Raw genomic sequence first — 13,738 nt, forward strand, 5'->3', positions numbered from 1 at the left:
GTAAGTGGTGCTTGGTTTTGTTGTGATGTGTTGCTAGCCGGTGGGGAAAAAACAATATTAACTAATAATTTCCACAATACAACCAAGCTTTACTCTGAAAAGCACTACTGTTTGGGATTGCTTGTGCTCATCAAGGCTGCATTTGATTAAAAATACTGTAAAATCAGGAATATTGTGAAATATATATACTATATCCTTTCTATGTGAATATATTGTAAAATATAATTTATTCCTGTGATCAAAGCTGAATTTTCAGCATCATTACTCCAGTTTTTAGTGTCACATTATCCTTCAGAAATCACTCTTATATGCTGATTTGCTGCTCAAGAAATATTTATTACTATTATCAATGTTAATTGGTAATATTTCAATGAGGGTCAAAGACAAAAAAAAGTTTAAGCATAAAAACTGTGTAATAAGTATAAATATTAAAAGGTTTACTTCACTTTCACCCCAAATACTAATTAGTTGTAATTCTCAATTTTTTTTAAATTTGCCACTATCCTAGGTTTTGCCCATTTGTCAGTAAGAATATTTTATTTAAACACAATAAAATGTTATATGCTCCCTTATTCTTTTTTATATATTTTAATATGTACAAGTCAGAATAAGCATGTGGTTTGAATTTTTACATAAATATTGTGTTGCACTGAATGACAACCAAATTTATTACAACCAAATTTTGACATTTTATTCTCCAAAAACTTGTAACAATAAGTATAAATGTATTTACTATCACTTCTAATCAATTTAATGCATCTTTGTTGAATTGAAATATTAATTCATTATAAAAAAACTAACAAAAATTTACCCCAAACTTTTAAATGGTAATATATGTTGCACAACTCGAGTAAAATGTGACCCTGGACCACAAAACCAGTCATAAGGGTCACATTTTTTAAATTACATTAAATAATAAAATAATACATAAAATAAATATGCTTTCCATTGATGTATGTTTTTTTGGGGGCTGAGATACAACTATTTGAAAATCTGGAATTTAAGGGTGCAAAAATATCTAAATATTAAGAAAATCGCCTTTAAATTTGTCCAAATGTTCTTTGCAATGCATATTACTAATCAAAATTAAGTTTTGATATATTTATGCTAGGAAATTTACAAAAAATCCTCATGGATCATGATCTTTACTTAATATCCTAATGATTTTTGGCATAAAAGAAAATCAATCATTTCCATTGATGTATGGTGTGTAAGGATAGGAAAATCTGGAATCTGAGGGCACAAAGTATTGAGAAAATCGCCTTTAAAGTTGTCCAAATTAAGTTGTTAGCAATGCATATTACTAATCAAAAATTAGGTTTTATTATATATATATATACAGTAAAACATTTACAGAATATCTTCAAGGAACATGATCTTTACTTAATATCCTCGTGATTTTGGCATAAAATCAATAATTGACAAATATACCTGTGCTACTTAATACTGGTTTTGTGGTACAGGGTCACAAATATGCAGCAAATCCCACTAAAATTGGTTAATTTTTGTCATTTTGTTAACAAACTTCAGACTGCACACAAGTTTTTACATTTCAATGAAATCATACCAGTTTTGTCTGTGAGCAGGTAAGAGATGCGGCCCAGCTGCTCTGGGATGGTACTCGCTCGAACCACTGTCCCGGGGATTTTCGAGTCTTTCTTGATCATCCAACTGAATACCATTTTGCCCATGTCCAAATTCACTCGCAAACTGCAAATAAAGAATAATAAGTGGTAGATATTAGTGATGCACAATACTAAACTTCTTCTCTGATACCGATAATTAGGTTTCTTAAAGGATTAGTTTACTCCAGAATGAAAATTTCCCGGTAATTTACTCACCCCTATGTAATCCAAGAAGTTCATGTCTGGCTTAAAGAAATTAAGGTTTTTTTGAAGAACACATTCTAGGATTTTCTCTATACAGCGGACTTTAATAGCAGTCAATGGCTTGAAAGTCTAAATAGCAGTTTTAATAAAGCTTTAATGGGCTCTACACAATCCCAGCTAAGGAATAAGTGTCTTATTTAGCAAAATGATTGGTCATTTTCTTTATCAAAAAAAAAAAAAAAAAAAAAGAATTAGCTATTAGTAAAATTATATAGTTTTTAACCACAAATGCTCATCACATCGGAAAGGTCATGAGTAGTAGAGCTGCCCTTGACTAAGCATTTTTCTGGTCAACTAGTAGTCATTCATTTTAAGCATTAGTCGACTATTTTTGGCATTAATAAACCAAATAAATCATAATAATAAACTTTAATTGTCTATATAGCCTAATAAGTGCTCAAGCACACCCAAAATTCTTGGCCGAAAACCGAAAAAGAGGAAACCAAGGCTGAAAACCAAAAACCGAAACACCGAAAGAATTATGCCAATTATTAGTACTATTGCATTTATGGCTATGACCGTGTACTAATCTTACTCAAATCAAGGCATTGCAATTGCATAAATTAATATTAAAGTTTCAAAGAATAAATCAATTATATTAATTTAAACAATTATTATCAATCAAATATTATATTACTTAAATAACATATACATATATTTTACAGCGTTTGTTTAAATTGTTTAAATTTTTATAACGCATTGTCTTGTGGATCCATCAGTTCACATTTACAACTCTATGAGTTTCTCTTCCAGCAGGAGGCGCTGTCAGAATGGTACACAAAGCAGCGCAGCAAATGACTTTGAAACGTGCAGTGCTCATGTTTATTCAATGGATAGCCTTTTGAAGTTTCATCGCAATTCTTGTCTTTCAGTCGCCACGTTTAAGACCACCTGAAATCATAATTAAGACTTTCTTAACCCCTAATAACACTGCAGTCATCAATGAAAATTAAGAGCTTTATTTAAGTCTTTCAAAAAAAACAACCCTTACACAAAATACGTTTCTTTTTATTTTTTCCCACCATGTTCAGGGCACAAGAAAAATATTAGGGGACTAAATTAATATCAGCATATAAAAGTATAATCGCCTCTTATTGTCTCTGAGAGAATGCACGTCAGATGCTGAAAGCACTGTCAGTTTTTACTTTCACTTTAACATATTGCGCAGTTTTCACTAATATCCATTGGCTCACCTCCATGGTTTAAAACATAAATATTTATAAAAATACAGTATATAGAAAAGACATATCTTTAAAATATTGCGACGTAACACCAACGTAAAGCCATTGTTTTTCACTCACTGAAAGCCACATCTGTCTCGATCTCTGCTCTCATCACTGCGCGCACGACTGCAGACACACCCCCTCTTGAAATTTCGGCATTACAAGTTTTGCAAATTGCTATCCGTGGGTCTTTCCCAGATATACTGAAATACGTCCACACGGAGACGTGTTGCTTTAGACAAACACGAGCAGGCTGTGGTTTCTGTTTGCGTCAACATACTGTTTCGGCCGTGTTGTTTCGGTGATAAAAGTCTTTCGGCCGAAAACCGAAAATGCCCTTTTGGCCCACCAAAAATTTTCGGTGGCCGAATATTCGGTGCATCCCTAATAATATTTCTGAACGTGTCAGAAAAAAACAGCAAGGAGAATGCATTAACGTTTTAATAATTGATTGATAAACTAGTGCCTTCTTTTTTTTCTGGCTTAAGAGACAAAGTCTGCAACACTGACTGGTCATAGTGGATGTGCAGATTACATAATCTGAGAATATTTGTCTTCTATTTGAATTGGTTCATTTAAAAGTACACATTTCACTCTGTATAGACAATATTTTTCATGTCTGTAAGGCAAGTATACAGTTTCGAAGTTTGCGCTCAAGTTTACAGTGACCGAGATGGCAGAAAACATAGTAGCTTGATTTATTTTACAAAAGCGCCATGTTTCATTGTTATTCTGAGTACACACCAGTGTTGTTTTTGACAACCATCTTAGATTTAGTCTTAGTCTTTTTGACTAAAATGCTTCTTAGTTTTAGTCAAATTTTAGTCACTTCTATATGTGATAGTTTTAGTCCAATTTTAGTCGACGAAAAGTCAAAAAGGTTTTAGTCTAGTTTTAGTCGAAAAAAAGGGGAAAAAGTAGTCTTTTAACAAATTAATGTAGGTCAGTAAGTATTTTGCTGTTGGGTAGTGTCACTTATAAGTTCTGAAAATAGCAGATCTATTGTTCAACACAATGTGAGCTTCTGGATCGACTATTTTCACCAATAATTACAATAATGAAGGAATGTTTTAGAACATAAAAGACAAACAAGGATGGAATGCTAAAACGGCTTGCCATACTAGTATAGCAAAGAGTATTTAATGCTAAAACGGCTTGCCATAGCGTCAGATACTTTTTAAGTTTTAATTGGCATGCACAATAAGCAGAAATGTCATGCATTTTAAATGTCTGACGGACCACCCACTAACATTTTCGTCTATTCTCGTCTCGTCAACGAAAACTCACACACGTCTCGTCATGTTTTAGTCATCAACGAGCCATTTTTATCTCGTCATCGTCTCGTTATCGTCATGAAAAAAAGTGGCGTCAACAAAATGATTTCGTCATCGTCATCGTTGACGAAAACAACACTGGTACACACAAATAACTTTACAGATTTGAAAGATATGTTACTTTTATCTGTTTGACCAAAAAGTATTCATTTTTTTTCTGTGACTAAGCAACTAATAAAATCACTAACAGTTAGTCGACTTAAAAAAAATTCCTTTACAAAAAAGGTAAAAACAACAATGTCGGATGTTTTAAAGCTGGAAGAGAAAGGGAGATGGAGTACACAGACAAAGAACTAACCTTGCATGACTTTCCAATGTGATCACTGAATGCGTGAAGATGAACTAGTGCAAGACGAGCATTTGTGGTTAAAAAGTATATGCATTTTTATTTTTATTTTTTAGAAAATGACTCGTTTCGCTACACAAGACCCTTATTCCACTGCTGGGATCATGTAAAGCCCTTTGAAGCTGCAGTGAAACAGTTAACTAGACCTTCAACCCACTGTCTCCCATTGAAGTCTACTTTATGGAGAAAAATCCTGGAATGTTTTTCTCAGAAACCTTCGTTTCTTTTCAACTGAAGAAAGAAAGACATGAATATCTCAGATGACATGGGGGAGAGTAAATTATTAGGAAATCAAACTATACTCTTCAAAATGTCTGATCTGATAGCTGCTTTTCTTTAGTAACTGTCAAACTGAAGGAAACAGCTGTAGATTTTACAGACAGTTTCCTACCTGATGGGGACGATGTTGGAGAAGAGCAGAAGGAAGCGGAAGATTTGGAGATACCAGCGGCCAGCGAAGTGCTGCAGAGCCACCATGACCAGCGAGACCACCACCAGAGCTCCAAACAGGATCTTAGTCAGACAGTTCACTTCCAGGTCAAACAGGCCAATCTGCAAAAGCACACCACATACTGTATGAGTGCGACACAGATTTATCAGTTTTGGACTAATGATGTTGACTTTAGGATACTGCTCATTTTACCTTATGTCTCGGGTTGGAGGTGTTCATTACACTGCGCAGCTCTTTACCGGTGTAAATCACTACTCCAACCACGGTGCCTTGGATTAGAGAACCAAACATTTATAGAGATTTTGGAACAAGCTTTTTTTTCATCTTAAAAGAAGGAATAGTGCTGTTTTTTCACATTGTAAGATGACTAAGAAGCATTAAGCCACTTTGAGTCTCACCAGGATTTCACAGGACTTTTTTCAGATTTTTCAGCCTGAATTTGCTTCAGCTTTTCTCGAAAATTGCAGAAATATTTGCTTTGTACTTATGCAATTTGTACTTATGCAATTAGTGTCAGTGACAGTAAAAGTACAACTCAAAGCATTTTTGTGCATAATTTCTGAAATTGTATAATAAAATATATATATCTAATATCTAATAAAATATAATTAGAATTCTGAAAAAAAAAAAAGAATTGTGTAACTGATTATATGCTTTGCATTTTAAATCTTGTGAATTATTATTTCATGTTTTTATCATTTAAATATATCATTGTCTATTGTTGTAATATTTTTGTAGTATTAATAGTGATTGCATTCACTTTAAATTAAAAAAAAAATACATATCTAGTAAAATAATTTACTTATTTAAATCTAATCTACTGCCATTATGGGAACTGGCAAATATGTGCCACAATATGTTAATTAGATATCATTAAACTAATTAAATAAAACAATTTGCTTGATTTTGCATTAAAATGTGGAGTCGCAGAATTGCATAATGCTGGAGGGACATATGATATATAGCAGTCAAAAGTTTTTAAATAGTAAGATTTTTTATGGGTCTCAGTAAAAAAAAAAAAAAAAAAAGTAAAATATTTTTACCACTTAAAAAAAAAACTTTTCTATTTGAATATATTTTAAAATGTAATTTATTCTTTTGATTTCAAAGCTGATTTTTTGGAACTTTTTTGGAACATTACTCCAGTCACATGATCCTTCAGAAATCATTCTAATATTCTGATTTGATGCTCAAAAGCATTATTATTTTTATGTTGAAAACAGCTGAGTAGGGGATGTCACGTGACCCGGAGTGAGGTGGCTGCGTGAGTTCTTTGCTCCGCTCGACTTACTTAATAAATCACGCTTTTTCCTCCGAATTCTAATTTCATTTCGTTGAACAAACTATAAATATGTCAGACACTCCTTCTGATAAGGATTTTCCTATTTTCGCCTCGACGCGTTCGCAGAAGGCTAAAGAAAAGGATACGAAGAAGCCTGCTGTCCATGCGCCCTCGGCTAATGCTAACACTGACGCAGCCGATTCGCACCTGGACATGTCACTGATTCTATCAGAAATAAAGGCTAATGGATCACGCCTTGATGGAATCACTAGTCATCTGGAGGGTATCGCAAACTCAGTTGCTTGCCTTCAGAATTCGTTTACCGCTCTCTCTGAGAGAGTCACTGGTGCCGAATCGCGCCTGGAAGAAGCCGAACGGAGGATTTCATCTAATGAAGATTCGGCAACATCTACGGAAAGGCAGGTGACTGACTTGAAGACGATGGTAGATCAGCTGCAGGCAAAAGTAGACGACCTTGAAAATAGAGGCCGCCGCAAAAATCTGAAGATTGTGGGCCTGCCGGAGAAAGCCGAGGGCTCTGGTCCACTCTCATCGTATCTTCAAAACATAATCCCAAAATGGTTAGACCTGCCAGTGGGTTCCCCTGTTCTGGACATTGAGAGGGCTCATAGATCTCCCACCTTCGCGTCTGCCAATCCGAACTCAGCCCCGAGAAGCATCTTGGTTCGGTTTCTGAGGTTCACTGATAAAGAAGCAATCTTGAAAGCCGCCATGAAGAAGACGATCACTCACAATGGCTCAGAGCTTCGATTCTACTCGGACTTGTCAGCTGGTCTGCTGCAAAAGCGTCGTGAGTTCGGGACTGTGGGGAAAGCTTTTGCCGCTCGTGGTATGTATCGTGGATTTGCCTATCCGGCCAGGCTTAGATGTCTACATAATGGAAAGATTCGCCTGTTCAACGACCCGGACTCAGCCAAGGCTTTTTTGGACTCCCTTGACAGCTAAATTTGACTCTTGGCTGAAATATATACTTTAACTTTCGGTGGAACATTTTGATGATTCCATTGGACAAGTAAGATACTTTCCAAGGTAACAGTTAGTTAATATCCAGAATGTTGCCGCCCGCCACGGAGGGTTGTAACGCTCAAGGTATTTTTTTCTGTGGCGGATATAAAAAAAAAAAAAAAAAAAAAAAAAAAAAAAAAATTCTATTGGATATGTTAACTTTAATCGCTTTATTTATTTGTTTATTATTATTTTTTTCCAATGGTGTCACCCATTACTGAGAATTATTTATTAGAGATGTCAGCGGAGCGGGCTATGACGGAGCTATAACTTGGTGGTTTCAGTATATGCTGTTGTCAACTTTTTCAAAGTTCCTTATTTGGTTTTGTGACTTTTTGATATTATCTGTGCCTCATCAGTTGGAGATGGGGTCTTTGGGGGAGGGTTTTATAGGTTTGTTTTGCGTTCTATTTGTGGTACTCTCTTGTTCGTATTCGGTATCTCGTACTGGCACAATTATAATTTTTCTCCTTGCATACTATCATTCATATGACTTTTTGTTGCAATTTTTAATATGCTTAATTCTTTTAAATTAGTAACATGGAACGTGAAAGGCATAGGTCATGTAATTAAGAGAAAGAAAATTCTTACATTTCTTAAAAAAGAAGGTGTATCTATAGCGCTATTACAGGAAACGCATTTATCCGATAAGGAACATTTGAAGCTGAAAAGAGACTGGGTCGGCCAGATATACTTTTCCTCATTCGCGTCAAATAGTAGGGGCACCGCAATTCTTATTCATAAAAACATTCCGTTCGTCCTTGAGCATGCTGAGTATGATTCTGAAGGAAGATTCGTGCTAATTTCTGGTCTAATTCTTGGAAAACATATTACTGTAGGCAATGTATATGCCCCAAATGTGGACTGCCCCAATTTTATGTCTCATGTGATTCTAAAGTTTAATCAGCTCTGCAAAAACATTGGTTTCTTAGGAGGTGATTTCAATTGCATACTTGATGGAAATCTGGATAAATCCTCACCTCAGATTTCAATGGGCAAATCATCACATATATTACGTAACACTTGTAAAGATCTGGGACTGGTAGATATTTGGAGGGAGCTGCATCCTAAAGACAGAGACTATACTTTTTATTCTCACCCCCATAAATCTTATTCAAGGCTAGATTATTTTTTCATACCTTCTGAGTGTATACACTATGTGAGTTCTTGTCAAATTGGCCCTATTGTGTTATCTGATCATGGCCCGGTTTATTTAGTCATTGATATTAGTATGCCTATTCAAAAGTCTAACTATTGGAAATTCAATACTTCGTTCCTAAGTAATACTAGTTTTTGCGCTTTTTTTAGACAGAAAATAATTCAGTATTGGCAAGACAATCAGAACTCACCAGTTTCTCCTGCAATAAAATGGGACGCAGCTAAGGCTACGTTGCGGGGTCATCTTATTGCTTATGCTGCTTTAAGGAAAAAACTTATGATGCAGAAAAGAAAAGAATTAGAAGCTGAAGTATCTCGCCTGGAAAAACAACATAAACGTTTGCCAAATCAAGATAATTGGATTTTATTAAATAATGCTAAAGCTAAACTTAACTTAGACCACACAGAACATACCAAGAAATTATTATTTTATACAAAACAGCGCTACTATGAGTCTGGTAATAAACCCAGTCGCCTTTTGGCCTATCAGTTAAAAAAGGAGCAGAGTGAAAGAACTATAAAAGCAATTAAGACATCTGCAGGCAACATGACTTTTGACCCTCAGGACATTAATACTTCTTTTTCTGATTTCTATAGGAATCTTTATACAGCTGACTACCATGGATCAAATGAGGATTTGCTTAATTATTTAAATGAGATTTCTCTTCCCAGTATTTCTGATGATGCTAGGAGTCTTTTGAATGCCCCTTTTACCAAGGATGAGATCTGGCATGCTATTCAGTCAATGCCATCCGGTAAAGCTCCTGGCCCAGATGGGTTTCCGTTAGAGTTCTATAAGCAGTTTTGGTCTGAGCTTTCCCCTATTTTAATGCAGGTGATAAATAACATTTTTGAGAAGAACTCTTTGCCTGAATCCTGGTCATTGGCAATTATCAGTCTGCTTCTGAAAAAAGAGAAAGATCCAACAAATTGTTCATCTTATCGACCAATTAGTTTACTTAATGTAGATTATAAAATTATAGCCAAGTCCTTAGCCCGACGGCTTGAAAATGTTTTGCCTTACGTTGTCAATTCAGACCAAACTGGTTTTGTGAAATCCAGGTACGGTTCAGACAATATCCGAAGAGTTCTAAATATTATAGATCATTTAAATTTTACCAAGGAATCTGCTTTTATTGTATCCCTAGACGCCGAAAAAGCGTTTGATAGGGTGGAATGGCCTTTTCTTTTTGCAGTCTTAGATAAAATACAGTTAGGATCTAATTTTATTGATTTAATTAAACGCCTATATTCTAATCCTATTGCCCAGGTTAACACTAATAGAATGTTGTCTAATAGATTTTCAGTAAGCAGAGGCTGTCGTCAAGGCTGTCCTCTTTCGCCTTTGTTATTCTCTCTGGTTATTGAACCACTGGCGGTTGCTGTGAGAACTAATAGTAGCATACATGGTATCAAAATAGGTCTAGAGGAACATCGTATATCTTTGTACGCAGACGATGTTTTATTGTATCTTAAATTACCTGACACCTCTACCGATGTAATTCTTACAGTAATTGAAAAATATAGTAACTTTTCAGGGTACAAGATTAATCTGGACAAATCTCAAGCTTTATATATGCATGCTCCCTCTGAAGACATTTCAAAATCACCCTTTCGTCTTGCACTTTCTGGATTTCAGTATTTAGGAATTAATATTACTCCCAATTTGGAAGACCTCTTTAAAGCCAATTATTCCCCTTTAATTACAAAAATTAATCAGAATTTATCAGATTGGTCAAACCTTCCAAATTCTTTTTTTGGCAGGATCAATGTTATACGAATGAACATTCTTCCGAGATTAAACTTTCTATTCCAGAATCTGCCATGCTACCTAAATACAAACTTTTTTAAGAGGATTAATTCTTCAATTTCAAAGTATATTTGGAATCACAAGAAACCCAGACTTAAACTTTCGCTTTTGATGAAACCAAAGGAATTGGGTGGGGTTTCACTACCCAATTTACAATTATACTTTTGGGCTGCACAAATTAAGCACATGTTAAGTTGGTTTATTTACAGATTTGATTCACGCTGGGTTGGGACTGAATCCACAAGATGCTTTCCCAGGCTATTAGGCTCCCTACCATTTATTCATAATGAACAAAAAATTCAACATCTGACTAGTATTTTTACAGTAACAAATACCCTTTTGGTGTGGAGGGATGTTAAGAAATATTTATCCATCCCAAATAAGTTGTCTCTTAAGTCTCCAATTACGCTCAATCCTGATTTTCCCACTCCCATACAGAATATTGGCCTTTTGACTTGGAGGTCAAGAGGAGTATCGGAATTGGGTCACTTATTTGATGATGGCCAAATAAGATCATTTCAGGAGCTAAGACAGGAATTTAGTCTCCCCAGTAAAGATTTTTATAAATTCCTTCAAATTCGACATTTTTTAGAGTTACAGTTAAAAGAAGGTAATATACAATTTGATCTTACTGAAATAGAAAAACTGCTTTTGTCTTCATGTACACTTAAAAAAAAGATCTCTGAATTATATACATTGCTGTCTAATATTGGTCCTTCAACCTTTGACTCTTTAAGGGTGATATGGGAAAAGGACTTGGGGTCTACTTTTAGTGATGAGGAATGGCTATCTGTCTGCTCAAATATCTATCCCAAAAGTACTTCAATTTCGGTTCATGAACAAAATTATAAATGTATTCACAGGATTTATCTAACCCCAGTTCGCCTCCACAGAATATTTCCCAATTGTTCTCAGCTATGTTTTAAATGTAAGGCAGACATTGGCACAGTGATGCATGTATTTTGGGACTGCGACAAAATCAAAATGTACTGGAAAGAGATTCACAAAATTATTCAAAAAATAATTGCAAAGACTTTTGATTTGTCACCAAAAGTATACCTTCTTAATTGTACAGTGGAACTGTGTCTTGATCGTGATAAAGAATGTGTATTGAATTTTTGTATATATTTGGCCAAAAAATGTATACTATTATTATGGTCAACTACTCAGATACCTTCAGTCAATATGTGGCTAAGTCAGGCGGCCACATTTTTACCACTGGAAAAATTAACTTATGATTTACATCAAAGATCCGAGGTGTTCTGGCGCATCTGGTCCTCCCTTTGGAACTTTCTTGAGGATACTCAGTGACTATGTCTTTCTAAATTTGGTTTATAATTTCCTTTTATTTATGTCTTTGTTTCTAAACATTTGTATGCATTTGAATGTATAACAAAAACGACTGTACTTGTTGCTACGAGATACCAGTACCACTGTTGTTTTATTGAAAAATGTAATTAAAAAAAAAAAAAAAAAAAAAAAAAAAAAAAAAAAAAAGAAAACAGCTGAGTATATTTTTTTCAGTATCCTTTGATGAAAAGAAAGCTCAGAAGAACAGCATTCATCTGAAATAGAAATCTTTTGTAACATTATAAATGTCTCTATCATAATGTTTGATCAATTTAAAGCATCCTTGCTAAATAAAATATCAATTTTTACAATTTCTACCAAAAATGGTATAGTGTGTAATGTTACAAAAGCTTTTGATTTCAGATAAATGCTGATCTTTGGATCTTTCTATTAATCAAAGAATCCTTAAAGAAATGTTTAAATATTGATAATAATACAAATGTTTATTGAGAAGCAAATCACCATACTAGAATGCTTTCTGAAGGATCGTGTGACACTGAAGACTGATGTAATGATGCTGAAAATGTAGCTTTGATCAAAGGAATAAATTAGATTTTAAAACATATTTAAATTTTTTACTCTTTTACTTTCTTTAAAAAACATTAAAATCTTACTTTTTGACTGGTAGTGTATTTTATATATTATTTTTTAGAAATGGTTACCAGAAGCAATGACAGTGCTCGCCCAGAGTGTGTTCTCAATGCTCAGACTTTCATTGACGGGAGGGTCTCCATCTTCCTGTCAGATGCAAAACACAAAGCTGGTCAAGCAATGTGGGTTTTGTCAGTTCTCAAACAACACAACTCTTCTGACTCCACTGTAAAGAAGCAATGTAAAGATGTTTACTCACTCTGGTGAAGGTACCGATGAAGTTATGGATGTCAATGTTCGGTTCTTCAGCATAAACAAACGACCTGATCTGCAGTAGATCCTGGGGAAACATATAAAGGCTTGTTCACAACAAGTTGTTTATCTTCTATACATATTTAACCATTTTCTATATATTTAGTGGTCTATTTTTTACGCTGTATTCAGTTGTCTTTTTCAGTCCTTGTAGCAGTCTACATGTCTCACTGTTGTTTTCTAAATTAACTGTTTAATTTTATCCATGCAATGTGCAAAAACAAGACAATATGGTTGACGTCTGAATTTATGTTTTGAATAAAACAAAAAATACCATTGCTAGGTTAGTATGACATTAGTTTGAATATATGACTTTGTCTGTTTTTGTGAACTAGCTGAAGATCAGATCTAATTGTGTGATGAATTTAATGCTCTTTTATGACTTTAAATGTGTTTTAAATTCCCTTAGACTCATCAAGGCTGCATTTACTTTAACAAAAATACAGAAAAAATGTAATATTGTGAAATATAATTACAGTTTTAAATAATGGTTTTCTATTTTAATACATTTCAAAATATAATTTATTCCTGTGATGCAAAGCTGAATTTTAATCAGCCATTACTTGACGTCTTCAGTCTTCAGTGTCACATGATCCTTCAGAAATCATTCTAATATGCTGATTTATTACTTTTATTGTCAATGTCGGAAACCGTTTTGCCACCTGTGATTCTTTTTTCAGAATTCTTTGATGATTTATTTAAAATACTTCCATACTTCAAAATCTTTTCAAACAATATAAGTCTTTGCTATGGCTTTGTATCAATTTAACACATCCTTGCTGAAAAAGTATTAATTTCTTTCTTTCAAAAAAAAAAAGAAAGAATAACAGTTTACTGACCACAAACTTTTAAATGGTAGTTTATATTGTTACAAAAGATTTCTATTTTAAAAAATTTATTTATTATAGATTCCTGTAAAAAAGTATCAGTTTGAAAAAGATATTAAGCAGCATAACTGTTTCCAAG

General features: G+C 34.1%; 1 protein-coding gene across 1 annotated transcript in view; it reads right to left on the minus strand.

Moving 5' to 3' along the window:
• The window catches only part of atp9a (ATPase phospholipid transporting 9A), an 80,840-nt gene that overhangs the window by 43,226 nt on the left and 23,876 nt on the right, over positions 1 to 13,738 (minus strand). The window contains exons 7-11 of the mRNA XM_073822752.1: positions 12,720 to 12,800; positions 12,532 to 12,607; positions 5,436 to 5,512; positions 5,184 to 5,344; positions 1,568 to 1,710 (exon numbers count right to left, since the gene is read on the minus strand). Coding sequence (XP_073678853.1) covers positions 1,568 to 1,710; positions 5,184 to 5,344; positions 5,436 to 5,512; positions 12,532 to 12,607; positions 12,720 to 12,800 — 538 coding nt within the window. The remainder of the gene's footprint in view (positions 1 to 1,567; positions 1,711 to 5,183; positions 5,345 to 5,435; positions 5,513 to 12,531; positions 12,608 to 12,719; positions 12,801 to 13,738) is intronic.

The sequence above is a fragment of the Garra rufa genome, chromosome 18 (genome assembly GCF_049309525.1).
Source record: "Garra rufa chromosome 18, GarRuf1.0, whole genome shotgun sequence".
NCBI lineage: Eukaryota > Metazoa > Chordata > Actinopteri > Cypriniformes > Cyprinidae > Garra > Garra rufa.